The sequence below is a fragment of the Lates calcarifer genome, linkage group LG21 (assembly GCF_001640805.2).
Source record: "Lates calcarifer isolate ASB-BC8 linkage group LG21, TLL_Latcal_v3, whole genome shotgun sequence".
Classification (NCBI taxonomy): domain Eukaryota; kingdom Metazoa; phylum Chordata; class Actinopteri; family Centropomidae; genus Lates; species Lates calcarifer.
The window spans coordinates 15,428,838-15,456,626 of record NC_066853.1 but is presented as its reverse complement, the minus strand read 5'-3'; the positions used below and the strand labels follow the sequence as shown (position 1 = coordinate 15,456,626).

The window sequence follows — 27,789 nt, the reverse complement described above, 5'->3', positions numbered from 1 at the left end:
AATAACACTTGAAATACTGATGTAATGGTCATATTTATGAGTTACATAATAGGGCAGAGCACATTAGAATAAGAGGCCGAGGCAGCAGAAGCTGAGTTGCCACAGTGGAGATGAATCAGACTCCTATCTGGGTGTTGAAGAGGGGCAATTTGAAAAGTGGCTGTGATACTGAAGTATCATAAAATATGTCATACTTTATGCCATATTACCCTTATCATTCTGTCATAGGTCAAAAGGATCATTTTAGTCCCATGTTCTGTAGCTTGATGTGCATCACTGTAAGAGGGGATTTAACTAAAACTAATTCTGGACAGAAATACACATCAAAACACATCCTTTAAACATCACTATTTTGAAATCAAACATATAGACGTAACTTAGAAATTCAATTGTAACTCGTATTTAAAAACTTTCCTGACAGCATTACTCTTAATTTTTTAAACTGAAATCTGTGATTTGCCTTACACTGACTTACTCTGCAACATTACGAGGTTTACTGGAAAAATGGCTGTTCCAATTGAATTAGCCAATACAAAATGTAATTTTAATACATTTAAACCCAAAGTGGTATAACATGCCACTTCAACATCCTGCCTCGGTTCTCAGCAGGATTTACTGACATTGTCAACAAGGATAGGTGTGGTCTTACAAACAATAGTGAGAGGAGTAGAGTTGAAATGATAAGTCAATTAATCAATTTGTCAATTGCCAGAAAATGAATCCACAACTATGCTGATAATCGATTGCTCCTTTTCTTTGTCTTACATGATGATTCATCGAATATTTGGATTTTTTTTTTCAGGACACTGCGGAGTGATTTGTCATTGGCCTTCAACTAATTATTATTTTCAACACTGATTAATCGCTAGACTAACTGATTAATTGTTTTGCCCATAAATTGTCAGAAAATAGTACAACAGTATACAGTAGTACACTACCAACATAGTATAACTGTACCAACAGGGCAAAAATCCAAAGCTCTTCATTTTACCATGAATCATAATCCTAACACTACTAAAAATAACTAAAATAACTGTCATTTAATTGTCTGACCATCTACTAATTGACTAATTGTTGCAGCTCTATTTTTTCTCACTATTCTCACTGATTGATTAATCAGCAATGAAAATAATCATAAGCCCTAATGCAGATCAGCATTTATAAAAAGCAGTGAACAGAGAATGGGTCCAGGCACAATAACTGTGCCAGATTAAGAGAATACACTCTGTAGTTTGTTATTTTCTATAGAACAGTGGTCACCTGATCTTAGGAGATTCTTCATATCCTGAGATTTTATTTATAGTGTTTGTCCCCAAGGATGGGAAGCCTCAATATGCATCATTTACTCTGCTGCAAAACAATATTGTATTCACAAGATAAATTCAGATTAGGGAAGATATTTTTCCAATCTATGCAGTTGCACATGGCTGCACCATTCTCCCAGACTTGGCACTTTCATCAGCATTTTTACAGACTACTGAAAATAAGAAATAATAAATACATAATACACATAGCATTTTGGGCTGTCGAAACACTGCCATGGTGCTATAAGATCTTAAATAACATCATGACTCAAACTCAGTTAAAATGAACTCACTCTCTAATAGGTATATGCCTCTCTGAGCTACATTCCTCTTCCTCTCTTAGTGGAAGATAAGCTGTGACTCAATGAGCTACGGTGCACTCTACTTCAGTGGCCAGAATTCACCCTCATTCAGGCAATTTAGTGTGAGTGCCCCTCAGCATCTGCCTCAGCTGTGCACCACACAACAAAAGCGCAGGGAGGCGGAGAGCTGAGCGTCTGTGGCCCATCATGCCATGCTGTGTACTCCTGTAATGAGTCAGTATTTAGAAGGCTGAAAACAAGGCCAGAAGAAAATGCAGACGTTGTGCTGGTAGGGACACTTAAAATACAGGGGGGAGAAAGCCTCTGGAAAAATGGAGATTAATTGTGGTTTTATAAATAATTCTGACAATTCTGTGAACACAAACCAAATCTAGCCACAATCCAGGATAAACATGTTTTATCAAGTGCGAGAGAGGGATAATGTGATGCTGAGAAACAATAATTATGCCAGAAATCCAAGTTTGATTTTCATCCAGCTTAGGGCTCCAGTGGAGCTGTACAACCTGTGCAAGGACTGCGAGAGAGAGGGAGAGAGAGAGAGAGCGGTCTGTCACCATGTCTAAAAAAGACATGCATAATCAGTGAAATGGAAAGATTCTTGGAGGCTGAATTCTGGGGACTGTGCAAAGATTTTATATTTTGGGCTTGAACCCTGTGTAGCAACTACATACAAGAATAGGGAGTCTGTGTGGCATGAACAATGACTGAAATGTTAACATCTCTGCGAACACAATGAATCACCACAGTCTGTCGAAAAATAACACTCATTCTTCCAGATTAATCATTACAGTGGTTCTCCAGTGGCTTCCCTGTTAGCGCTAGTCACGACGCACTCCCGTGAAAAAACCCACAAAGCAGCTGCCCTGCTTGCGACCAGCGAGAAAGCCATTAAGGTTTATCAGAATATAATACACTAATGCTGTGCTAACTGGGCAGAATTTCATGCATCTCTAATTATTACTGTAACAACAACGAGGCAAAAATAGGGAGACGGGGAGGGCAGGAGGGCAGGAGGGAGGGAGCCACAATGACCACTCAGCCACAAGCTGCCTGGGACTACACAGAACCCCGAAGCCTGGCACATGCACACAGCTCTCTCTGTGTGTCCATTCAGAAGGCAGACAAGCTGGGACGAGCCGGATAAGCCTGCCTGTGACTCCACCAGGAAGAGGATCAATAGGAGGGAATGCACCATTTCAGATACAGCCAGACAGAGCCAGGGGCAGGGCAGAGAGGCAGAGCAGCACTTGAGTACTCATTATGTTGTGTAGGATGACACAGTGTGTGCAGCCACTTCTGGAGTCATCTATGAATGGAGGAAGACGACGCAGACCCATTAGAGATTAGAGCAGACCACACAGTAATTGGATTAAAGCACTAATGAAAATAAAAACCAGCATGAGCGTGTCTCCATCAAGGTTACAGAGCGGAGGAAGATAATTGTGTGAACACGTTGATAGCAGGCAGAGAAACCGGTTGACAGAAGCCCGAACCTATCTCACGACCAGAGAAATGTTGGACTATTTTCACCATGGCCATCTCTTTTCCCTCGCTTGCTGGCATGGAAACAGTTGGCTGCAGTTAAGCATTTGGACATCACCCACCAGCAGTCAATCACATGCTCATGTCCCGCCTCCCGCACTAACAGAGTCTGAAATTAACACCTGCCAAGTATCAAATGCCAGTAAAATTTGTCTTTGCCAGTAAATAAACAAGGGTCACCCACCACATCGGCCAAGATGATGATGCCTCAGCTGCTCTTTTCCTGTCCCCAGATTACGTCCCCGCTGACCACCATACACTTTCCCTGACCGTGAGCCAATCAAATCAGAGCAAAACAGTGGCTGTGCATCAAACAGGCTTCAGATTAACTGCCTCTTATGCTGGCTCAACAAAAAACTGCTAAACTGTTATTTCCCGCTTGACTGAGTGGTGATCCAAACTGAAAACACTGGCTTAAAGATAACCACAAACAAAGAACTAGAAGAGATAGAGACAGAGAGAAAAAAAAACATGACAAAGAAGGTTGACATCAAAGCCTCTATCAGCTTATATCTTTACTGAATTTTTCACAACCTCCCTGACTTAATGCCGAAGATGAAACAGCACTGAAAACAAGTAGGCTGGTGTTACAGCTCAGATTCTCATCAGACAGACAGACTGTAAAACAATGGAACACTGAGAAGTACTGATGAGTGAAACTGTCTAATGATGGTGGACATTTAAACATTTTTGGTGCTCATTTAGTACTGATAGTAACTTGCTTAATAAGTAAAAGACAAAATTATACACATTAGGCTATTCTGATAGCACTGTAGAAAATTTCAACTTTAAGAAGTAATTAATGAAGCAAACAACAACCCTAGCTGTGAACTGGCACTATTATTTTCAATTGCAACTTCCAAACACCAAAGTAATAACCCAGTGTTTACTGTTTACAAGTGGCCACCTTCCCTGCAAAGAAAAAAACAAATAATTCTACCTCAGACGGAGGAATGTACTGCATTTTTGCTATGTAATGTTCCCCACACTCAGAGAATCTATATTCATAGGATCTCTCACCATCTAAAGTAAGCAGACAACTGCCACTGAAATGCCTTCAGTTCAATTCATCTTTCTGATGTGTACGTGCAGTGCATTTCCCTGCAGGAAAATCAGCCTCTTGCTAACCATATCAGAATAAAACCCTTTGATCGTAGCACAAGAGTCATCTGTGTTCCACTAAGGAGCTCATTTGTTTTATCCTATTTAAAATTAGTTATACTTTCCCCATGGGGAGATGTGTCTTCTGAATGTGACCCATCCTATTTCTTTAGGAGGATTGGGCAACCATAATGCAGTGCCTGGGGACCAGCTATATTTCTGAAAGCCAGCACCCCAGCCAGACATCCCCCCACCCCCCCAAAAAAAGTTAATGTCTTTGGAACTGGAAATGCAGATGAAATCCATGAATAAGACTGAAGTTGTATTCTATGATTATCTTTCTCAAATGTGTCACTTAACAGCATATTGCTTTTATTATTTGTACTCATGCTTTCAATTCTCACCTCAGACTCTTTAAACTAAAGACTTTCAATAAAGAGAGTCTGATTTCCTTGATCACTGAGAAATGTTTTCTATCCTTTCTGACAAGGGCATGCTTGGTACTCCAGTAGCGCATCCGTGTTATTCAAGGCCATCCCTGATGTACCTCATTAATCCATGCCACATCTAATTGTGCTAAGCCATAACAGCCGACCATTTGCATTCTTAAGCAACAGTGTCAAGCGCTTCCAAAATTTTTCCAGTTGCCAACTAATTAGAGCCGCTTTTGACAAGCTAGACGAGGATGGTTAGCGCCAGTCCAGTTATTTTTGTTTAATTTCTTTTCTTATTTATTTTATTTGACAAAACTGTGCCCGCTCAGCCACAACTTGTGGTGCATATCCAATAATTCCAGTTGGCACTTTTGAGACACATTTGTGAGTATCAGAGTGACCAGTATGTGGTTAAATGTTGTGGACCCCCCCACACCACGCCCCCTGCCAGCTATACAGTAAGATACTAAGCCTTTAACAAGATCCATTGATGCACTGAGCAAAAACCACAGCGACCAAAGGAAAGCCAGGCAAGTGGGTTGCCACTGTGTTTAAAACACCCAATGTCCTGTACAAGAGGAGATAAGCAGAAGGGCAGTCATGGTCAGTTAACCTTAAAAAGTATTCTGTTTTGTGTCATCTTTTAGTCAGCCATAACACAAATGTTGTGATTCAATCATTTGGCACTTTTGGTGAGACAAGAAATTCATACTCTGACTAGACAAGCGATGACTCATTAACAACCTGCTACTACACCTGCTAAGCAAATCTGTTCATGTTTACTGTTAGCATGTTATCAGGTGTTCCTCTCTCTACAGATCCAGTGTACATTCAAGAAATATTAGCGCTGAAATTCACTGCACTTGATCATACTACATACAATTAGTTACCTGCTTCACAGAGCAACTGTTATAGTTTCATTAAGAGCACTAATTGTGTAGGTGGATTCCTGCATTCCCCTCATGTTCCTGATATAGCTGTCAGTGCAAAAGAGCAAGGAAAGCCCAAGGTTGTGTTTTGCATTCTCTGAGACAGACCGACTAGGCGTGGTCTCTCTTCACAACGGCTCCACTGAGGGCGACAGATGGCACAGAGGCACCTTATGACACAACATGAGCTTCCACACACACACACACACCTTGTCGGCCAATCAGAGGCTGGACTGTAAAAATAGACACTGGGACAGGGCTAGCCTCCAGAGAGTTGGCTACTCCATTTCTCAGGGATAGAATCTCCAGGGACGTATACTGAGAGGGAAGACTATCTCCATTAATCTCAGCACTTAAAAACAGGGTTGTGATGAATTAGAGTGGGGTTATGCCTTTTTTCCTGATTTTATGCCTGCTCATTATATGTGTAATACATGCCAGTTGCGGTTAAGTGGCCTGGACTGATTTCATTACCAGTGGACATACATGGATTTGAGTGTCATGTATACCTTGAACGGTTTTTCAAGTATTGTACATTGACAGCAGAAAATAAGGTTTAACATGGAATAAGGTGCACAAACTGATGACATATCCACAAAATCACTGCACTGGCTGTAATTTGTTACTGATAGTCCTCATTTGTTTGACCTTCAGATGACAATAACCAGTCAAGCCAGCTGATTACTACGGATCCCTTAAAATTCATTCAATTCAGTCGGCGGTAGAGCCGAGGCAGTAGACACCACATGTTTGAGCTGTACTCCATTGAATGTTCTGTTAGAAATCCTGTGAGCTGCACTACTGGATTTCACAAATTTGTTTTGCTCCTGACAAATTTATTCCAGAAGCCAGGAATTCAAGTAATCTGAAAGAGTCAATTTAAGTCATTTTTAAGAAATTCAAGTCACTGAACTGGGGAAATTTACTCAGTGGGGGGGGGGGCTTTCAGTGGAGGTTCTCATTAACATATGTGTCATCATGTGCACAAGGTCTAAAACACAAATTTGCACCAAAAAAGCACCATAAAGACACCAAAGACACCAAATGCATCATAAAGTAGTACAATTGTGTAAGCAGAGCTGTAACTAGTTGGCTATTAATCAATGAATTAACCAACATAAAATTCATCAACAACTATTTTGATGAGCAATTAATCATTTCAGTGTTTTTTCAAGCAAAAATGACAGTTTCTGGTTCCAGCTCTCTGTTTCCTTTTTCAAATCTGATAGAAAACCGAATATATTAAGGTTTTGGACATTTAGTTGGAAACTGAGAGTATCACCATGGCATCTGAGAAATTGTGAAATAATCAGATAAACAATTCTAGTATGTCATCTAGGTTTTAATTCTATGGGGATTTTTTTCACCAAAGACATGACAAGTAGCAGTTTTGAAATTATTTATCTTTTATCAGACACACTTCCAGTTCCCACTTGCATATATTATTTCTCTGAGGGACAAAAAAAGATCTAAAAAAAATCACAGGAAATAGGAATCTTATTAGTAACAAAGTCTGTTTTAAAATTTCTGAAACAAAGGTTTGACCTGACAGAATGTCCCTGACATGAATATTTTTAAAATATTTTTCTACAATCATTTATTAACAAAATTGCAAGAGTAACAGTTTTAAAACTATTAATATTTAATCAAGCCACCAAATTCCATCAAGCATGAGTCTCCTTCAGGAGGTCATGTGTGCAGTGTCTCCCTGAAAACACACTATTTCATCAGTCTGACTTCATGTCTAACAGAAAAATGTAATTACTACAACTCAGTTAAAGTGAGCCATTGGCTACACTTTCTTCATGCTTACCAGCCTGTGGACAGTTCTCTGCAGGTATTAGTCTACTGATGGCAACGACATGCACCTACAATAACATCAGTATCATAGGCGCACATAAGCAGACTAACTTGAAAACCCTGGTGCAGTTATTCAGTTTAAGTAAACACAGCATGAATTTCACCTTTATGTGTTCGCCACTTGTTTAGGGTAGCATCTCTCCTCTGGTTATTTAAACAAGATCTCTTTGAGACACTAGCAAACCAACCACAGTTGCCTCCGCTCACAGCATTGTGGGAAAACATGCCACCCCCTCATTGAATAAATATCCACAACCTAAGGCAATACAGCAGCTCCAAGTTGGAGCCCTCCAATCCCAATGTCTTATGTTGCAAAAGGATTTCAGCACTGCATTCCTTCAAGCTAATTTTCTAATTAAGTTCAATGAGAAAATTAGCTTGAAAACAGAGCCGCATATTTTGCACAACACATCACAATGCCATCATTTGAACAGATACTGTGGATACTGCAATCCAACTGCAATTAAAATGCTTATTTTGTACTTATTATGTGATGGTAGCTCTGCTATGTTAATGACTAGTCTTTTGTCCTTGTTAAGGAATACAAATCAATTCCAAAACAGTCTTTTATCTTAAAGTCCAATGAGGGCACTCCCTCAGAGGATACAGATTTGTTCTGTCTACATTGACATGAAACAGAGAACATTTACACTGGCTTCAGAAAAGTATTCAGACCCTGTCACTTATTGCACATGTTATTGTTTCATACATCAGAGATTGTAAACTAAAAGTGAAAACACGTTTTTAGATATTTTTGCAAATTCATTTAGGATCAAAAACTGAAATCTTCAATTAGAGCTTCAGTTCTTCTTAGGTAAATCTCTACAAGTTTTGTAAACCTAGTATATCCAATTCTTTCTGGCAGGTCCTCTCAAACTTCATCAGATTGGAGGGCAAAGCATCTGTTAACTGCCATCATAATGTCTCTCCACAGATGTTCTATGGGGTTAAAGTCAGGCTTTGGCTGGGCCACTCAAGGACAGTCAGAGACTTGTCCTGAGGCTGCTCCAGCATTCTCTTGGCTGTGTGCTCAGGGTCATTGTTGTGCTGAAAGGTGAACCATTACCCCGGTCTCAGGTCACATGCACTCTGGCGCAGGTTTTCTTCAAGGATCTCTTTGTATTTGGCTACATTCATCCTTTCCTCAGTTCTGACCAATGTTCCCCCATAGCATAATGCTGCCACCACCATGGTATTAGCCAGGTGATGAGCATTGACAACTATTCACTACGTAGCAAGCTCAGAGTTCTGCCCCAAGATCTATCCCTTGCCACAAAATTTCATCATAGAAATCTGCAAAGTTCCTTGTACTTCATTCCTTGGTTTTTGTCCTTACGTGCAGTGTGGATTGTGGGACCTTATATACACAGGTGTGTGACTTTCTTAACTATGTCGATGCAATTGAATTTGCTATAGATGGACCAATCAAGTTGTAGACATATCTCAAGGATAATAAAGCAAATAGGATGCACATGACCACAATTTGGAGTGCCACAGCAAAGGGTCTGAATACGTTTGTAAATGAGAGATTTCAGTTTTTCATTTTAAAAACATAAAAATGTCCAAAAACATGTTTTCACATCATGGGTTACTGAGTGTGGACCGAATCTGCAGTTTTGTCAATTTGAAATTAAAGCTACAACATAATAACATGTGCATAAAGTGAAGGGATCTGTTCTGAAGCTATGTAGGCAGAAAAACATTTATTTCAGCCACTGGTTTAGCTAGACAATGAGATTGGGTCAATATAAAATATAACAGTAACAGAAAAAACAGATTGCACAGACGTGTCCAGATAACAAACAATGCTAGCAAATACAGAGCAAATAAATCTTGTAGATAAGAAGGACTTAACAATTCTGAATAGTTTGAGTATTGTAACATAACATTCAAACTGACTCAGCCTCTCCATTATATCACAACTCTGTGTGAACACATTTTCCAATACTACACGGCAAGACAGATGAATGCCACAACAGCTGATGTCAAACATCCTTAAAGCTCCAGCATAGCAACTTACATCCACTCCTGAAACACCGTCCTGACCCTGTTCAGTCAAAATGTGTTTTAACTGTGCACTACTGTAGCCACTCAGGCAGAGAAAGCAGCCATGTGCTGTCATAAGGTAGAGAACAGCTCTTCACAGGCATATCCCCTCTGCCCGCTAATGGTAGTTGTTGTGAAGGAACCTCCAGTGGGAGTATGTACGCGAGTCACCAGCATGCCATTGAGAATACAGTGGATGATTACTGTTTGCTAACAGCACACATGCAGCACACTGACTGTGAGGAATATGGTGTAAGCACCATGAAAGCCTACCAGGGTTTGTGTGAGTTAAAAAGTTTGAACACAGTTTGAACTGCTTTAAATTATAGCTTCATAATCATGAGTTAATACCTGTTAATATTTACAATACTACCAGAACAGTGAGGTAATTATCTTTAGACAACAGCAGTTCTCACAGCTGTCATGCTGCCATTTTTAAATATTCTAAGGGTACGTAGATGCCCTGTCTCTACACTGGCTTGGTCACAATGACTGGTGATGTGAGATAGTTTCATTTGCTTCAGAGGGCCTGTCATCTGCCCCGCCACTCTATGGCATCCATGGAAAAGAGGCACGATGGGGTTCATGACACATCCGGCTTCTGCTGGCAAAGAGAGCAAGACGACTTTCAGACAGTGGAAGTCAATGAGTCATACTGAGAGGAGATCCTTCAAGGAGAAGCGTGAGAGACATGGTAAAAGAGACCGCGACAGACAAGCAGACAAGATGCCAAACATACAGCATACATAAAAAAAAAAGTTGGGTTCAAAAAGCTGGCACTTTTTTGTTTGGATATTTCAGTTTCAGTCTACCCCTTTGGGTTGAACAAGTGGTGCAGTGAGTTTAAACCATTTTAACCATATTCACATCATGTGTTAAGGTCAGATTTGCAACCTTGTATGTTTTCTTTTGCCCTTCATTCCCTTTTATGTTCTTACTCTCCATTGCACAACATCTTGACTAGGAACAGTTTAGTTTAAGATTTTTTTCACTAATTTTTTTCACTAACCATTCTTTGTTGTAACTATGCTACTTTATTATAGCATTAGATCAATGCACTAACACTACACTAATACTACAAAAGAAGTTAGTGTTTTGTAACTGTGCAATGTTACTGCTTTGATCAGTAATGTCAAAACCTGTCAAAGTAAAACCTGACGAGATTTACAGTCAAGTTTCATCAGTTCTGAAACACAATCGTCACACTTATTTGACTTTTTGTGAGTACCTTCTTAAATTCTTAAATTATGAGTAAACTTTAAGATAATCATCATGTCATTGTGATAATCTCTTCTGTTCACAGTTATTAGAATACATCTAAAATAAGTTGCAAAAAGTGTTTCTAATCCCAAAGAAAGCAGTACCCTCCTCTTTCTGTTACAGTGCAGCTAATTGATAATTTATGAGTCATCTGTTCAGTCAGCCAAACTAGGTACATGGAGGTTTGCACATTTCTAAATTCAAACATGCAATAAATTATGTAATTGTATGTGTTTATCTTTATGAGGTTTTTATCACTTTTCTTCCAAATATCAAATCTCCAATTACCTATTCAGTGCATTCACTGGAAAGGCATAATGTAGGGGAGGTTTCCACTACCCTCAACCAAACAAAAGGTGCTGTTAGTGCAGTGACAAAGAAATTAATCTTCTCCTTGGCCCCAGGTCTTCAGTATCTTTCTTATGTTGGGCCTTAACCGTAATGTGCTGTACTGACTATCATAAAGATTATTCCTAGCTCTAGTAGGTTTTGCTAGGTGGCACTGGGAGACTCACAGATGATTAAATGGATATTTTAAAGTCTGAATTTAGATTTACAGTTCAGTGACATCTTTGTCAAGTTACTCAAGCCAGATTTGGGCAAGACGTTGAAGCTTGGGTGGAACTAAAGTGGGCTGAGCATGCAGCATGACAGCCTGAGAGATTTGTCAATCAAAACTAAGACACCCTAATAAGTCACAGAGTGACACAGAGAACCTCCACTTTTTGGTCAATACTCACAGGTTGCAATGAATGGTGAAGGCTGACCTGTAAACTGTTAAGAGTTTGACAGCTATGCTTTGTATCACAGTTCAGCGAAGCCAAAATGACAACATGCCAGTGTCACCAAACACCGTGCCTTGATATCCTGTCCAGGGGTATCATACACAGTAAAGGTGGCAAGTCAAATGTTGTCAGAGTTCAATGCCAACACTGACTGTGTTTGTCTTAATGCCAAGAATGCAAATGGAGCTTGAGGTTACAGCACCCCCAATATACACAATGAAAGCTAATTTGGTCAGTTACGCTTGCATGATGTGTGCATAACCACATCCTTTCAGTTACACTGTCACACACAGTCCAGTCAGTTATCAATGACTTGGATTTATTATCATAAATTAAATATACATTGCATTATATAGTTGAGTTTAAAAAATGTATTATAAATCATGTTGATACATCAGACTGGAGATGAATAAAGTAAAATAAAAATATGAATCACTATAATAACCATCATACTGATAAGTTTTTTAACCATAGAAAACCGTCAAGCTGCGACTGCAACACACTGTGAGCTAGTTGAGCCAGCTATAAGCTAGTTAACACCAAATGTAATTTTGACATGGATGCGGTGTTGTCAGGCATTATGATCTGCACCTTTTTAATTTGTATGCCAGGAATAGCAACAACCCGTTAAAAGACAAAACCAGTAAAGAAAAATGGGCAGGCTGTATAAGATCTGTATAACACAGACAACGGTCAAAAGCTTTCCCATATCCTGGAATAGCAAATTCTCCAGACCCCTTAATCACCTGTCAGTGGGTTAAGAGTTGACCAACTGTTCCAGAAAAAGATGAGCGTGAGGTTAAACAGTAGGCTGGAGCTAATTTCCACCTCTTTAGGTTTCAAGAGAAACTAAACAGTGCAATTATACAATAGCCAGAAAACATCCCAGAAATGGTGGTGGTGCACTCCTCCAAGGGCACTGTTACCAAGCCCAACAAACAGCCTTCAGCATTTCTCAACAGATCTCATCTGCCCCCATCACCCTGTCACTGAGGACTGTAGTACTCCAGTGACCTCTGACTCAGAGATGGATTCTAATCCCCTTTGAATCCTCCAGCAACACCTCCTGTCCACCGGGTGTATGTGTGGGGGACTGTGTGGTTGTTCAGGAATTCTGCTCAGTGCTAGGTTCAGCTCTGATGATATTGCCAGTTAATACTGGCAATTCAGTGCCTTCAATGAAAACACCTTAAAATTACACTTCATAGCTTCTCAAAATTCCTTCCACAGCCAGGCTTCACTGGTTACATCTGGTTGGTTGAGGTGTTGGTGTATGAAAAGCGACGAGGTCTATGGTAGATTTGCATTAGTGTGAATCTCTGTGTGTTATTCCTTCCTAGTGAAGCTACTCTGTTGGAAAAAGAAAAAGGTTGTCGTGACTCCGTGTCTATACGAGGAAATATGTGGCTAAAAACATTCCATTTAGCAGCTACATACACCTCAGTTTGAAGGAAGGTGGCTGTCAAAACAGGAAAAAATGTCACAAAGCCATCTGTTACAAGGGCATTAACAGTGTATTTCCCAACATACTGCAGAGTGCAAGCAGTACCAAGGCAAATGTCTGCAAGAAATAGTGTAATGCCCCTGCCATTAATCATTCATAATTCATTGGAATCAATGACCACAGGCCTGCATGTGCTGTCCAGATAAATGAGGTCAAAGTGGGTGTTATGATCTCAGATTACATTGTGTCAAAATTACCACCCTACTGTAATGTTCAGAATCCAAAAAATACCTCTGAACAGCTGATTGTTATGACTGTCTATATTTGAGAACAGTACTTTAGAAAGCAATACGAATAAAAAATAATTAAAATCAATTATTCATTGTGTGACAAGCTAACCACAGCAATAATAATCAATTAGAAAGGGAACGCTTAAATTAGAATTTTTTTATTCAACATACAATTGAAATAGTTAATCTTGGTAGAAAATGAAAAGATGTGCCAGATTGCCATGTAGTTTCTTTCTATCTTTGGACATGTCTATTACATAATTTTAGATTACTCTGCTTGAACAGGGATGAAATGAGGTTAATTCCCATCCCCAGTGATACCACTTTCTAAATTTTCTGTTCCTTCTAGTCCTCTAAAAATCCTAATACTGAGACATGTACCTATAAAATGTGATCAATTTCAGAATAATGTGGCACTTTACTGATCTCTGCAGCTATAGGCTAATACATTTATAAAAAGGTGATTATTATATTATTATCTTTTCACAAGTAGGCAAATCTGGTATGAATAAAGAGCCTTTGAAAAGAGAGATAGCAGGTATCTGTGCAAGACTACATAGAAAATATTCAAGTGCACTGCTTTCCATTGATATGCATTACATCAGACAAAACTTTTCACATGTAAAACCGTAAAATGGGTTAAAATATACTTGACTGCCTGTTAAAATGCCTCTACAGGCTCCCCGAATGTAGCCTATCAGCGGGAATTACTGACATCATTTCAAAGTGGATCCTACACGCTGAATGGATCAGAAACAGCCATAGCTGCTACTGCTCCCCTGGAGATAGTGCCTGCTAACTGTGATCTAATTAGAGATTAAAAATAACTGCTTTTTTCCTGAATGAGCATCACTTCACTTCTTTAATGACAGGATTTTCTTTCCCCCATAATAATATTAATGCATGCCATGACTTTCTGTGATACAAAGGTATCTCCACGTTGCCAGCCAATGACTAAGCCATAGAGGAGTGTAGCGTTAGAGGGGGTGATACACTATAGTGACTGCATAGAAAGAAAGCCTGAGGCATAGCTATCCAAATTTTCCCTGCTCTACGCATGGCATGGTGATGCATCCTATAGTGTTTCAATAATGAATGCACCATGATGTGCATGGATGCATGAGAAGACACACACACTGCTTCCCTTCACACTACATAAAAGAAGCTGAGAGCTAAATCCTAGCCAACAGCATATTGCTTTATTACGGTAAAGATGAGACATGCACTCATTTTCTTAAATCAGACACACTGTAAGCTCCCTTTCAGGAGTTTTGAGTTGAGAAGACTCATGTGAATCTGTTGTAAATTGGGACATAATTCCCTCCAGCGTGGATAGTGACATAATTGTAAGCTCATTTCCTCTTTCAGTGGGCCGCATGGGCCACAGACAAGGCTGTGATGGCTTAGTTTGGGTCACAGAAGTCCTGCCTTTCCCTGCTTCTCTCACTGCCAAATAAGACATGGAGAGGCACAGAGAGGGAGCCAGGAGGTGCTCTCACTTCATAACAGCCTAAGCAAAAGGGGAAATCAGTCTTTATTTGTGAGTGAATAGCCAAGCGAGAAAAGGTGATACGTTATGCCAAGTGCACCAAGCATTTACAAAGCTGAAGGTGACTTGTTTGGGGAAAAACAGAATGGGAAAGAAAATAACCACATTCAAATCGTTCAGAGTTGTTTTCACCATTGTCAAAGAGGAGCTGGCAGCCTGTCCTAGAAGCCAAATGCCAAAATCTTTTAATCGAAGATAAACCCAGCTGTTTACAAACAGATAATTGTAACATCTCCCGCTTAAAGCATTACTTGAGTGCTTAAAACATACAATCAGTGTGTCAAGTAGTCTCGCCTATTCCTCACAGATAATTGATACTTAACAAAACTTTCACGAAACCTGCAACACCCTGTCACAGGTTCCTTTTGTTCCACAGAGCAAAAGCTTCAAAGTGGAAAGAAGTCATATAATGCCTAAAAGGTTTGCCAATCTAGGGTTACACGTCCACAGGGATCCTGCGTTCACAGAGCTGGCCTCTTTTCTTTTTTTAAAAAAATCAGATGAATGACAAGGACACACTGTTCTGATTTCCTGATGGCTCCGAGATCTTAAATCTTTTGATTTTGGGAGAACTATGCATAGTACAAAGTTTAAAGGGTTACGACCTTTAACTAAAAAGCATTGTGTCTGAGGCAGGTTTTTCAGTATGCATGTACAGTAGTAACAAGATATACATCAAGCTCGTCTGCCAGGTCTCTCTGAGTGCCGTGTTTAACCTGTTTCGCTCTCTTAAATTAAACCTGATTAATATTAATCCCTAATATAATAACCCAGATTTCGCAGGAATGACATTAAGGATGTGCCCACCAAAGAAACTAATCGCTGAAAAAACAGCGACTAAGCCCCACAGCCTGTGCCTCTTCTGTGAGCACCCCCCTCAGGAAAGTATGTTCATGTTCCTCCCACAGTGTTTCATGGGGTCACATGCACGTGTAATGTCATCTTTTTAGCGTCCTTAGGCAATGCATCTCCTCTCAACTCTCTCAGACCTGGATCTGTCTGATCTACTCCCATCACTAAAGAGTCAAGTGGTGCTGGCTGGAATAAAACCACAGCCTCTCTTGCTTCTCCTTCCTAATACTAGAGGAAAACCATAGCATCTGTGAGATTATTTTTTTTAATGTGCAAAAGATATGAGATATGAGAGGTTATAAAGATGTGAGTCTACAGTCTGATTTGTAGGGAGTGGACATTTTGCTGATTGTTTCACGGTTAAGATAATATATGAATCTGTTGAAATTGCCAGCCCGAACAGATAAAAGACCAAACACATGCATGGCTGACAGTTGTTTCCCAGAGACTGTCTTCCAATCTAGGAGCTGTGTTTTCCCATGATCTTTTCCATCCTGAAACAAATTCTGGTTCAATAAACATCCTCTAAAGCTTAGCAGTAGCTTGTCAGGAGATGCTCTGTTCTTGGCAGGTTCAGTTATGTGATAAGACAAAACAAAAATAACAGAAAATAGAGGTGAAAAGATATGGACTTAGCCCTTTACGTGCTATAGTGGGATTTCACTAATGGATCTACTCCAAAAGTCTGTCCTGATTTTAATACAACTTTGCAGGAGTACTGCTTGATACTCACAGTCAAAGGTCTGTTTGGTTTATCAGTCTGCAGGTGCACACTGGAGTAGCATCGCTGTTGCAGCTTAGTTAAATGCAAAATACTCCACACCAACAAACAGAATGCTGAAATATGTTTGGCGTAACTGGTCCAATATAGCACTGTATAGCAGCCCTGTGGCATACTAAGCCATCATTATATGTAGTCCTCAAATGATGAATGATTGACAGAAAATTTAATTGACAATAAAGGCAATCAGTTAATTGCTTGAGACATTTATTAAGCAAAAATGTCAATAATTTGCTGGTTTCAGCTTGTCAAATGAGAGGATCTGATGCATTTTTTCTGTTTTATATCATTGTAAATGGCACACCCTTGGGGGTTTTGCAGTTAGTTGTCAAAGGAAGCAATTTGCAGGAATCAGCTTGTGTAAAGAGAATTTGTTTCAGGTATTTTTCACAATTGTCAGTAATCTTAGAGACTAAAGGATCAATCAACTAGCTGTAAAAATAATACAGAGATTATTCACCAATAAAAATAAACATCAGCTACAGCTTTAACCATATACATTTCCACTGCTGCCTCTCTGCAGCGTATTACCATGTTGAGCTGTGATATTATGGGTCTCATTAGGTTGGGGACAAGCTGTAAAGGTCTCTGCACCCAATCGAGCTCTGTAATTGTACAAACTAATTGACTGTGGTCATGCAGACAGTCGAGAAAGCAACATTTTTTTAAAGACTGGCTGTATCTTTTTTTGGGGGGGGAAGGAAATCCACTCTTTTAGCAGTGTCAGTTTCTATCCTCATAGGGCTAAGTCAGATGTAAAGAAGCCTGTAGCCTCATATCAGCCTGCAGTCAGCCATGATTCCATCTTGCTTTGTAAATGGAGCAGCATGGAGCTACGTCATCATTTCCACATGATCTGACTGATGATGTAACACAGGCTAAGCGAAACAATCCTACTGTAAACCAAAGCCACATGTTCCTGTTCAGAGGAGCCATGTGGTGGGATGCAGAGATGCAATTCATTCATCATTCCCACAGGTTCAGAACATTCAGAACTCATCTCTTAGCCTGCCCGGCTTTGCTTCACCTCACTCACTTTGATTTCTGGAGGCTATGTTTCATTTTCTGTCAGAAACTGCAGTCTTGAAATGATTCCATATTCCAGTTATCAGTTAGAAGAGGATCAATTAATAATTATGTCAAGAGGCTCAACAGGCCTATTGAGCATGCAGCCCACAGAAAGGAAAAGGAACAGAAAGATGGTTAATCCCTCTCCAATCTCAGTTCAGTCATAAATACTGCAACTATGCCATATAATCATCCACTGAAAGATCTGGATTTTCTTCGACTTCATTCAACCACTCAAGGATTAAGTACTATTTCTGACATTTGCGTTGAGCATTATAAACACTAAACTAAAAGAGTAAGAGAGTAAGACTGTAAAACAAACATTTTAATTCTAGCTTCAGTGGAGGTTGAGTTACGCGAGAAGGTCATCAGTCTACCTTACATATGACTTAACAACACAAATACACTGAATATGAATGTTAACTGGCAGTGTGATAAATGGGAAATGAGAATTAAGAACCAAGTGTGGCTATCTCTGTTTAAATCAGAATTCACCGTATCATGGTTAACAATACATTATACACTTTGTTCTTTGGTGGTGCTTGTCAGGTTGTCATGTAGATTTCAAGGCAAAGCCAAACCCCATATCATGTACTTCCTTTCCTAATTATGCTACACAATTAGTAACTAAGTAATTAAGTAATTAGGTGGTTAGACTGATAAATATTGATAAATATGGTCACAAAGTAACAAGAAACTGCAGTACAGAAATACCAAAGATAAGTCAAAAGGTAATTAGAAACAGAGACAAAATTACATGGCAAATACAAAATGTCCCATTCAGTGGATAACTGAGTTATAATTTTTGAGAAGAAAAAATCACCCCCCAAAAAAATGGAGTTTTGTTGACTGATGTAAAAATGAATACTGGCAAATATTTCATCTGATGTTTTAAAATTCACAAATGTAACTATCAACCTTGACAATTAAGTATTGATGGTTAAATTATACAACTGGTTAATAACTGTATTAAGAAGATCTTTCATTTGAAACATCTCTACTCATAAATTTCTTATAGCTTCAGATGTTCTGACAAGATCACTAACTATGCAAAAACTTAAAAAGATGTTCTCTCTCAAACAGAATTGAGAATTTTAAGAGGCATGAAGCTTCTCATTTACTCTCTTATTATTATTTATTCTCTATCATTTCCTGATCTCATCTAATGTTCCCATTAAATTAACAGGTTTTCTCCAGTTATTCAAAGTAGCTTGTAAATTCCTACTGCTGTATTACAAGGGTGTGACTAAGTGTGGTGGTAGAAGCATGACAAAATAAGCAGTACACAATGCGTCAAACACATTAAAATATGCTTACATTAAATTACGGTATAAGAGAGGATTTTTAAAATTTATATTCCCACATAAAATCCTCCGATACCCCCAGGAGAAGTTAAATTGCATTACCATTACAATGCAGCGAGGGCTCCACTCCCACTGCGTTTTCCTCTCTTGCCTGAGGAACACCCCTGCACATATCGGATTGTACATAAAGGATTAAAAGGCTATCCCACGAAAACCCTGAGCCTGAGTGTAGCTGAGAGTACTACTCCAACCATAAGCGCCTCACGTCAAATTACTGATTTTAATCAAAAAAAAAAAAAAAGTGGGCGTGTGAAGGTTATTTAAAAATGTAATTTGACACAAACTCCCTCAATTGGACTTACATAATCACACATTTTACCAACTTAGAGGATCTCATTTCAAAGCCTTTATGTGGCATCAGATTACATAAGGGATGATTCAGAGTAGAAGTTGTGCTTGTTGTGCATTAGTGTGCAAGAGAGACCAAACAGACCAACACTGTCCCTGAAAGACCTTTGATGTATTTTATTTTATTTGTCAACGACCCCTCCCCAATGCCGCCATTACACCTGTGCGCACTGAACAGGTGCATCTTCACTCTGCCATGTGTTTTATTCTGCACAGTGTACCTTTAACTGAGAGACCGTGACTCAACCCAGAAGGCTGTTTGTGTGTGTGTGTGTGTGTGTGTGTGTGTGTGCATTTATGTGTGTGTCTACAAATAGAGAGGGAGCCCAGCATCACTTCCCATCAACAACAAACACGTCCCATCCGAGAACAGACCAACGGCGCAACACCACAACACGACTACAAATGGAGAAACATTTCATCCCCGTGCTACACTCCCATTCACATAATATCCACATCTACGTTAATGCAATTTTAAAGCCTCCTCTTCTAGTGCATCATATTTTATTTAATGAACAATAACGCTAAGTCAGCGTGCAGGCTGGTCACGCAAAGAGCAGCGCTGAGAGTGCGTGTCCGGAGAAAATGGTACCCCGACACATTAGCAGAGAAATGTCTTTACTTAAAAAACAGATCGCTCCCCCCTACAGCTCGCCAGTAAGCTAATTAGCAGCAGTCGCAGTACCGTTACCGTTGCACCTGCTAAACAGAGTGCCTGCGGGCGGAGGGAGAGGGAGGGAAGACCAGGAGGCGAGTGGATGCCTGCGGTCCTGACCACTATTAAAAGGGAGGAAATAGATGGGATACCCGTAGCAGAATACAAACAGGGATTTCTGCTCGCTTAGAAAAGAATGGAGTTGGAGCTGAATGTGAGATTTTCTTACCTGTACAGCCCACGAGAAGCAAGGCTAGAAAAATATCCCTTGACTGGACCATCGCAACTCCCGAGTAACGTGAACGTTGAACGGCGAAGCTAACGTTTAATCTCCGCTCAGTCCCTACGGTGTTGCCCCCCGGGTTTCCTCTCCTCTCTTAACAACTGTTCATCCTAATCTATATATCTGAGCTGGTCGGTGATGAGTGTCAGCAGCAGCGTCGTTGACGACAAGTAGCGGTCAGAGATTAGCACTGATGAGCGCCAGTGCACGGTTCAAAGTCTGACTGACAAGCAGAGCCTCCTCACACACGTGAATTAATCCGCACAAGCGGAATAAAGGACCTCCTGTTAAATAGTGCGTGGGTCTCAAAGGAAGCCGGTGTAGTAGGGAAACCCCCTCATAATCATAATAATACAAAATAATACACCTCGTGTTATGTATGTAGTGTACATGGGTTATTACGATCGTTTGAAAAAAAAAAAAACACTAAAGCAGATTGAAAAGATGATGGAAGCATGAACCTTTAAGCAGGCCGTTTTACGTCCCTGGGCATTTTGTATCTCTGTCATCATATATCTCGCATTTCTGTGGCCAGTTTGAGTCATTTTTGGTCATTTACATCGTCTACATGTGGTCGTTTTGCGACTTTTCATACTTGATACGCATCTCCGTGGGTGTTTTGCATCTCCCTGTGGCTGTTTTGTGTCTTTTTGAAATTATTTTATGTCTTTTTGTCGTTGTTTTTAAGGCTATTTTGTCGTTTCGTGTCTGTAGTTGTTTAAGGTCTCTTTGAGTCCATTTTTATTGTCTTTGTGTTTTCACTGATTTGTTAAGTAACAGTTGACGACTATGTTGATAACTGATTACTCATCTCAATAATTTCATTCAACATTCTCCAGTTCCTGGTTGTCATTTCTGAGGATCTGATGTTTTTTCAATCTTAAGTGATAGTAAACTGAATATATTTCAGTTTTGGACTGTATTTCATTTTGATTACATGATGAAAATAATATGCCACTACTAAGGGCTACAGGGACTCTTAACCAAAGTTTATCAATTTACAACTTCTGAAACAATGGATTACCAACATTTATAACAAAGCAAAGGGATATTTTACAACCTGGCAACCCAAAATGTAGCTTTTTTAAAAAAAAACCTTTAACTTTTTTACTTATTTTTTGTGGCCTACAACTAGAAACAACACTAATGAGAAAGGCTGTTATTAATAATAATAGTTATGAATAATTATGTAATCACAAATTAGAGGAGACAATTATTGTTATTTTATTTGTCTTTTTATCCTAAATAAGTATCTTGAATATTTATACATATATCTGTGCACTAACTAATTTATAATTTATTTGTATTCATCTCGTTTACCTTTGTGATGTTGTACAGGAGAACAATCCTCCATTTTTGTTAAAACACTGGCAAAGAGTCCAACATTTGAAATACAGCATGTAAAAAGAACAACAAAAAACACAGTCAACGCCTCTACATACTTTTGTAAAGCACTGCTGTGAGTCAAATACTCTACTGACCTCCCCTAACCCCACCAATGACCAAAGAGAGCCTTATGCAACACACTTTATTTATCCTTTAAAGTGAATGGTACCTGAGAGAGCAGAGATACAAGGGAAGGAGATGTTGTTTGCTTGCACAGCAGGGAGGAATCATTACATTTGGCACACTGTGAGAGCGGCGTGCCTTTGATTTGCACTGTTGGCCAGCGAAGATATGCAATGGGCCAAAATTTAATAAACCCAAATCAATCTGTGGGCTGGATGAAAATGTATTGTGGTCAAATTCTTGCACATTCACCGCAGCCCATCCTAATACAGCAGATCCCTCCAAACATACCATTACAGGGAGTGTGGACCCAAAAATGTTCACAGACACTCCTTTCCTTCATTCATCTTTTAACCAGCCATCTACTAAGAAATAACTAGACCACATAGGGAGGGAGAAAGGCAACGGAGAGGTAAGACGGGTGGCTTTAGGCCACTGTGGGGGGAAAAAGGAGAGAGGTTTGACTGGCGTTTGTGCCTCAGCATCATAGATAGGAAAAGTATGACTCAGCTGATGACTCATATAAATGCCCTCTGAATATACTGTAGTGTTTTATTCAGTGTGCATTGAAGTTGAAAAGCTGATGTAGCTTGTTTTTATTTTTAGGTTATCTTGTTAGTGTTCACAAACATCTGAATCTCCAAGAAATCTTTAAGCGGTTTCTCATAAAGTATGAAAAATGAGGATAAATGCTCAAGTAATTATTTATGGTTATGAAATCTCACAAGTCCAGTCAGCCAAATTCCTTGGTGTTAATTAATAAAAAGCTTAACTGGAGACATGGTTTTCAATTAGTCTGCAGAAAATGGACAAAATCGTATCTTATGAAAGAAAAATCTTTCCAGTAGTTTTACAGTGTTGTGTTTTTAACTTTGTGGTGCAGTCCAGTCTCATTTATACTACTCTCATCTTCTGTGTGGCAGCATAGCTTGGACTGCTACATGCCCTAATCATCTTCATGAAATATTTTGTTTTGCAGCAATAATTGTACTCACATATCTCCTTATGAGCCATCAACTCCATTTTTGTTAAACTGAACATGCTGTCCTTCTGTGAAACCACACATAACATGGTCTTTCATCTATGCTCAAATCACGATCATCATCAAAATCTATTTGACTATGTTCAAACACATACAGTGGTGGTAGTGGTAGCACATGTGCATGATGACAAATGTAATCTCTGTTTGTTTCATCATCCTCAATTCAGTACAGAGAAGCACATGAGTAAGTGGGGAAACAATCATTTTACAAACACGTACAATACTCTCCAAATTAGAGCATAATGTTTCATTACGCACCAGACTGTCTGAGGGCATTTTGTGTTTTTCGTCTCTCTGTCTCCCTCCCTTTCACAGTATCTCTCCCCCTCTCTCTCTCTCCTGCCTCCTCTCATCCTTGTTCACCCATTAGAGCCATGACCACACATGCATACTCTCTTGAGCTTCCGCCTACATGCACATACACACGTGCAGTACTTTACATCTACTTTATCAACATTAATTACTATCATCTATCTATCTATCTATCTATCTATCTATCTATCTATCTATCTAGCTATCTATCAGCATATTTTTTGTGGAGAAGATACACGTGAACGTCCTCCACCGTAGGAGGTTTTAAAATAGCTTCTCTTACCTCCTCCGCTACTGTACCAGAAGACAACATATAATATTGGTATGAACATTGGTTTCTGGGTCATGGAAGAAAAGTAGAGGTCATTTATGCAGGGAGGGGTATGCATACTATATGTTCAGTGCACGTCTGCGTGACTAACAAGAAAAACAGGGAAACTACCATGACTGGTTAGCATTGTTTTGAGAGGACCGTCTCCCTCTTATTGATGCTTGCGGTGCATATTACATAATCAATTACTGTCTAAATCAGGCAAAAGAAAATAAAAACAAAAACACTCTGTGGTGGGGTGTTATTGTGGATCCAGAGGGCTGGTGGAAAAGCAGCATCACGACCTGGCAAAATAGTTGATTTGAATCACTTGCCAACAGTCTAACTTTTTTCTTTGACAGTTTGCTGCATTGAATGTATATTATTGTCATTTTAAACCATAAACATGGCCTGTTGTAAAAATGAAAGCAGCCTACCACAACCAGGAAGTCACAAGTAGAGGAACTTGTGTCAAAGCTATTGGTCAGTCTAATTCGATGTTCTGCAATTTAGATGAATGACATGGTGAGAAGCTTTGAGAGAGTTTGAAAGCGCAGCTCCGTCATTCAATTATCACCTTTAGAGCAGAGAGACTGAGCTTCCGATAATCTCAGGACTAAGGGGTGCGTATCAGCTAGCTTGAGTGGGTGATGGTGTTGTCAGACAGTGGATTCATTGTCCTGAGATTCTGTCCTGCAAGGCACACAGGGCCCCTTTGTGGACTGCAGATATTAATCTGCGTAGGCAGAGATCTGGAGGAGTCTGACTAAGCTCACATACAACCACACACATCAGTACACACAGAGACACACAGACAGACTCAGCCATATGCATATTTATTATGTAACAGCAGAAAAGAGAGGATGCAGTGTCCAGTCCCGTGCAGCATCCCCCTTCAGTCATAAAGATTTTATTCTTTAGACATGATTTACACAATACATTCAAACTGCGAGTTTGTCGTCACCACTGTAGACATAAGGTGCCATTGCTAGATGTCACTGTGATGCTCTAACCAACTTTCATCATCACTAAGTACAAAGAGGGCTCAGTTCCTCTCATAGTCCAGTGTTTGACCGCCAGGCCAGTGACAACCCTTCACCTCTGCCTCATCAGTGTAACCCAGAACGCAAGAAAAATATTCTGTGACCACACGATGACTCAGTCAGCTAAGTCACACAAAGAATTTAATTGAGTATGGAAGTATAAAGTAAAGTACTTGATGAGACTGTTTAACTTTTTCAAAGTAGGTTCCTAAATGGGCAGTGCAAACACTTACAAATACTGAAAATATCCCTCTGGTGGAGTCGAACTGCAAAGTGCATCAAGCATAATTTTAGGACAGAACCACAACTGTTTGATAATATATTTGAAGAATAAAATAAAGATTAAAAAACAGAAAATACAACACTATGATATAATTCAATCAAAAACAAAAACACAACAAACTGTGGCATTGCAAGTTAGGGTTGAATTAACACCTCTCTCTGATAAACAATGTTTTCTCCATCTCCTGCACATCTCCAATATGTCCAAGTATAAATGATTTTCTTTTCAGGATGTAAATATTTTCTGCTTTCAAAAACATAAATCAAATGAAGAGCTGCATGGCAGGGACCAAGCATAACAATGAAACAGAAAACACAAGCTGAGTCGAACAAAAGCAGGCAAGAAGATATTAGGGTAAATATATTGTAGATATCTGCTGCCACCTAGAGATGTCCAAACATTACAGCATGGAAACAGAGCCTTAGATAAAAAACATCACATAGCACTTTACATGTAATGTGGTCTTTCTGGCATGTGGGGGCAGCATATCTCTACTGCTAAACGGGACACACTCGAGATGGTTTCTTCTTGCTGTGTAATTCATGCATGGATAGTGTACAAATGCAATTAAGAATTAATGAGAACTAATGTTGATCACATTTCTACTGTAAAAGTGGTGTAATTTGCAAAATGGTAGATAATAGGTTTCCATCATGCACCCATGGTATCTGGCCCCAAACCTAACTGTCTGACTCTGACCCAACACTCCAGCTGGATGGGAGGTTTAGCACAATGCAACTGCAGTGGTATTTACTGAGTCTGGTATGGTTGGTGTTTGATTGATTGTTTTCTGTTTCTTATGTCTCAGGCAAACGCTCCCACTTGGTTATTTTTAAAAGTCTTGCTTGCACAGCTCAGCAGTTTGCATCTATTTTTCTGTATTTGTTTTGCGATATTTTCACACTATTTTTCACACATCACTTTGCATCTATGGTTTATCACTGAGCAGATACATCTAAACTGGCAGCACTGGTACATGAGGCCGTTTATATTAATGTATCATTGGTACTCTAGAATCTATCAAATAAAGGTAGCTGTACCAGTGATCCCAGTCTTAAGGTAGTTGTTCTGCATTCAGGAATTTTGCAGCAGGTTTTCACAGGTGAATTTCCATCAAATTCTCCATTATCACTAATGTCTATCTCTTACTTTTTAATTACTTATTTTTTCTGAATGCAGTGCAAATTGGCAAAATCACAATCATCTGAAATTGTTCTACATCTGTGCTACATGTGACGATCTAATGACACTTGATGACTGTGTAAGGAAATGAGAATTTACTCTATTTTTAGCACCTTAGAAGGACGTGATATGCTCTTAAAAACAGCTGTCTTTACCATCAACATACACACACACACACACACACACACACACAGACCCTGTGCCTCAGACAAATTACTGTAATAGATCCCTGAAATATACCTAAATTACAATCTGATAATGACATGAAACGAGTTCAACACAGATGCTACATCTGAACAGGTGGCAAAGAGCCGGCTATTGCTATAAATCCATCAAAATACAAGCAAACAGTCTCCTCTGCAAATGCATTTGTCATTATTTAAAAATGGTATTTGCAATTAGAGTAACAGTCTGATTTTAAGACTTTCACTGCAGACTACTCAAACATCCTGTAAACCGAGCTTAGCATACACCAGCTTCTGTAATGTGCAGTGACAGTTCGCATCAGATCCTCAGTCTTTCAAGAAGCCTGTCACTTTGGATTTCACTCAAGATGTATGACAAGCCTCTAACATACTCAAACCCCATTTCAAACCCTGGGCTATGCAGAACGCTGCTCTCAGTCATCAAGCTGCCTTCAAGATGCTGTCTGTAATACTGATACACCAAAGACTGTTGAAGTAAAAAGATGAGAGATGCATGAAATATGTGATTAGCCAAAGGAATAATCTTTTACATGTACAGTATGAGATTAATACAGTGAATACACAAAGTATGGTATATAAAGTGATTATGCTGCAACAGGTTACAGGAAATAATGTAGGTGGAAAATCTGACTTCATTCATGGTCATTGCTTCCCTCCCTGTGTGCACCCTGTATATAAGTTCTACTCCTTAAAAGCAATTTATTATTTTCCCTGTTTGTGTTAGTACCTACTTTGGCACTTTTGGTGTTATTAGGTTCCCAGCAGGGCCCCATGTATAAGAGCTGGCTCTGGTGTGTTTGTTCAGGTCAGTCTTACTTTAACAGGTTTTTCAACGTGCAGTGTTTATGTGAATAATGTTATGGCCTCTACAAACCTCTTGAGTCCAGCAGGTCTCTTATTCTGCAAGCCAACCTGGAAGTTAACTCTGCCACGGTTCGTTGGTTGCAGCACCCACTATAACTTCAATGAGGTTTCAAATGTGCCTTTAGATTGATGCTGAAAATAAGGTGTGTGTTAAACACAGGCAGACACCAGCTGAAACAGAAGTGGGCTGTGTTTCAACTTAATCTCGTAAAACAAATTTGGTTTGCATCATAAAAAAGCTTTAACTAATAATGATTTTAAATGTCATGGGATTTAACAGCTATTACATAGTAATGTAAGGATAAGGGAGACAGTTTCTGCTGCAACATACATTATTAAGTTAATGTCTTTAGATTGGGTTTAATTTATTTTTGCAAAGCTGAACACTGACTTCTCTTGAAGGAACAGTCTGACGTTTTGGGCATTTCTCTGAGGAGACTTAATAATATATATCCAACAAGTGGATTGATACCACACTCATGTCTGTACAGTAAATATGAAGCTCCAGCCAGCAGCCAGTTAGCAAAGCTTACAGACTGGAAACAGGCGGAAACAGTTAGCCTGGCTCTGTCCAAAGGTAACAAACTCCACCTGCCAGCACCTCTAAAGCTCACAAAAACCAAAGTGTAAGAACAACAATTTGGGGTTTATGTGCTGGACTATTTCTTGGCTATGAGCAGTTGTCAGGAAACCAGATTCCAGGAAAATCACTGCTCCAAGCCAAGTGATAAGCTAAGCTAAGCTAATCAGCTGCTGGCTGAAGCCTTACAGACAGAAATGAGAGTGGTATAGATCTCCTCATCTAACTGTCTGCAAGAAA

General features: G+C 39.5%; 1 protein-coding gene across 1 annotated transcript in view; it reads right to left on the bottom strand.

Annotated features, from left to right (window-relative positions):
• The window catches only part of ncam1b (neural cell adhesion molecule 1b), a 73,817-nt gene extending 53,362 nt beyond the window's left edge, over positions 1 to 20,455 (bottom strand). Inside the window, 1 exon segment of the mRNA XM_051065396.1 lies at positions 20,165 to 20,455. Coding sequence (XP_050921353.1) covers positions 20,165 to 20,216 — 52 coding nt within the window. The 5' untranslated portion in view covers positions 20,217 to 20,455.
• Positions 20,456 to 27,789: the final 7,334 nt, after the last annotated feature.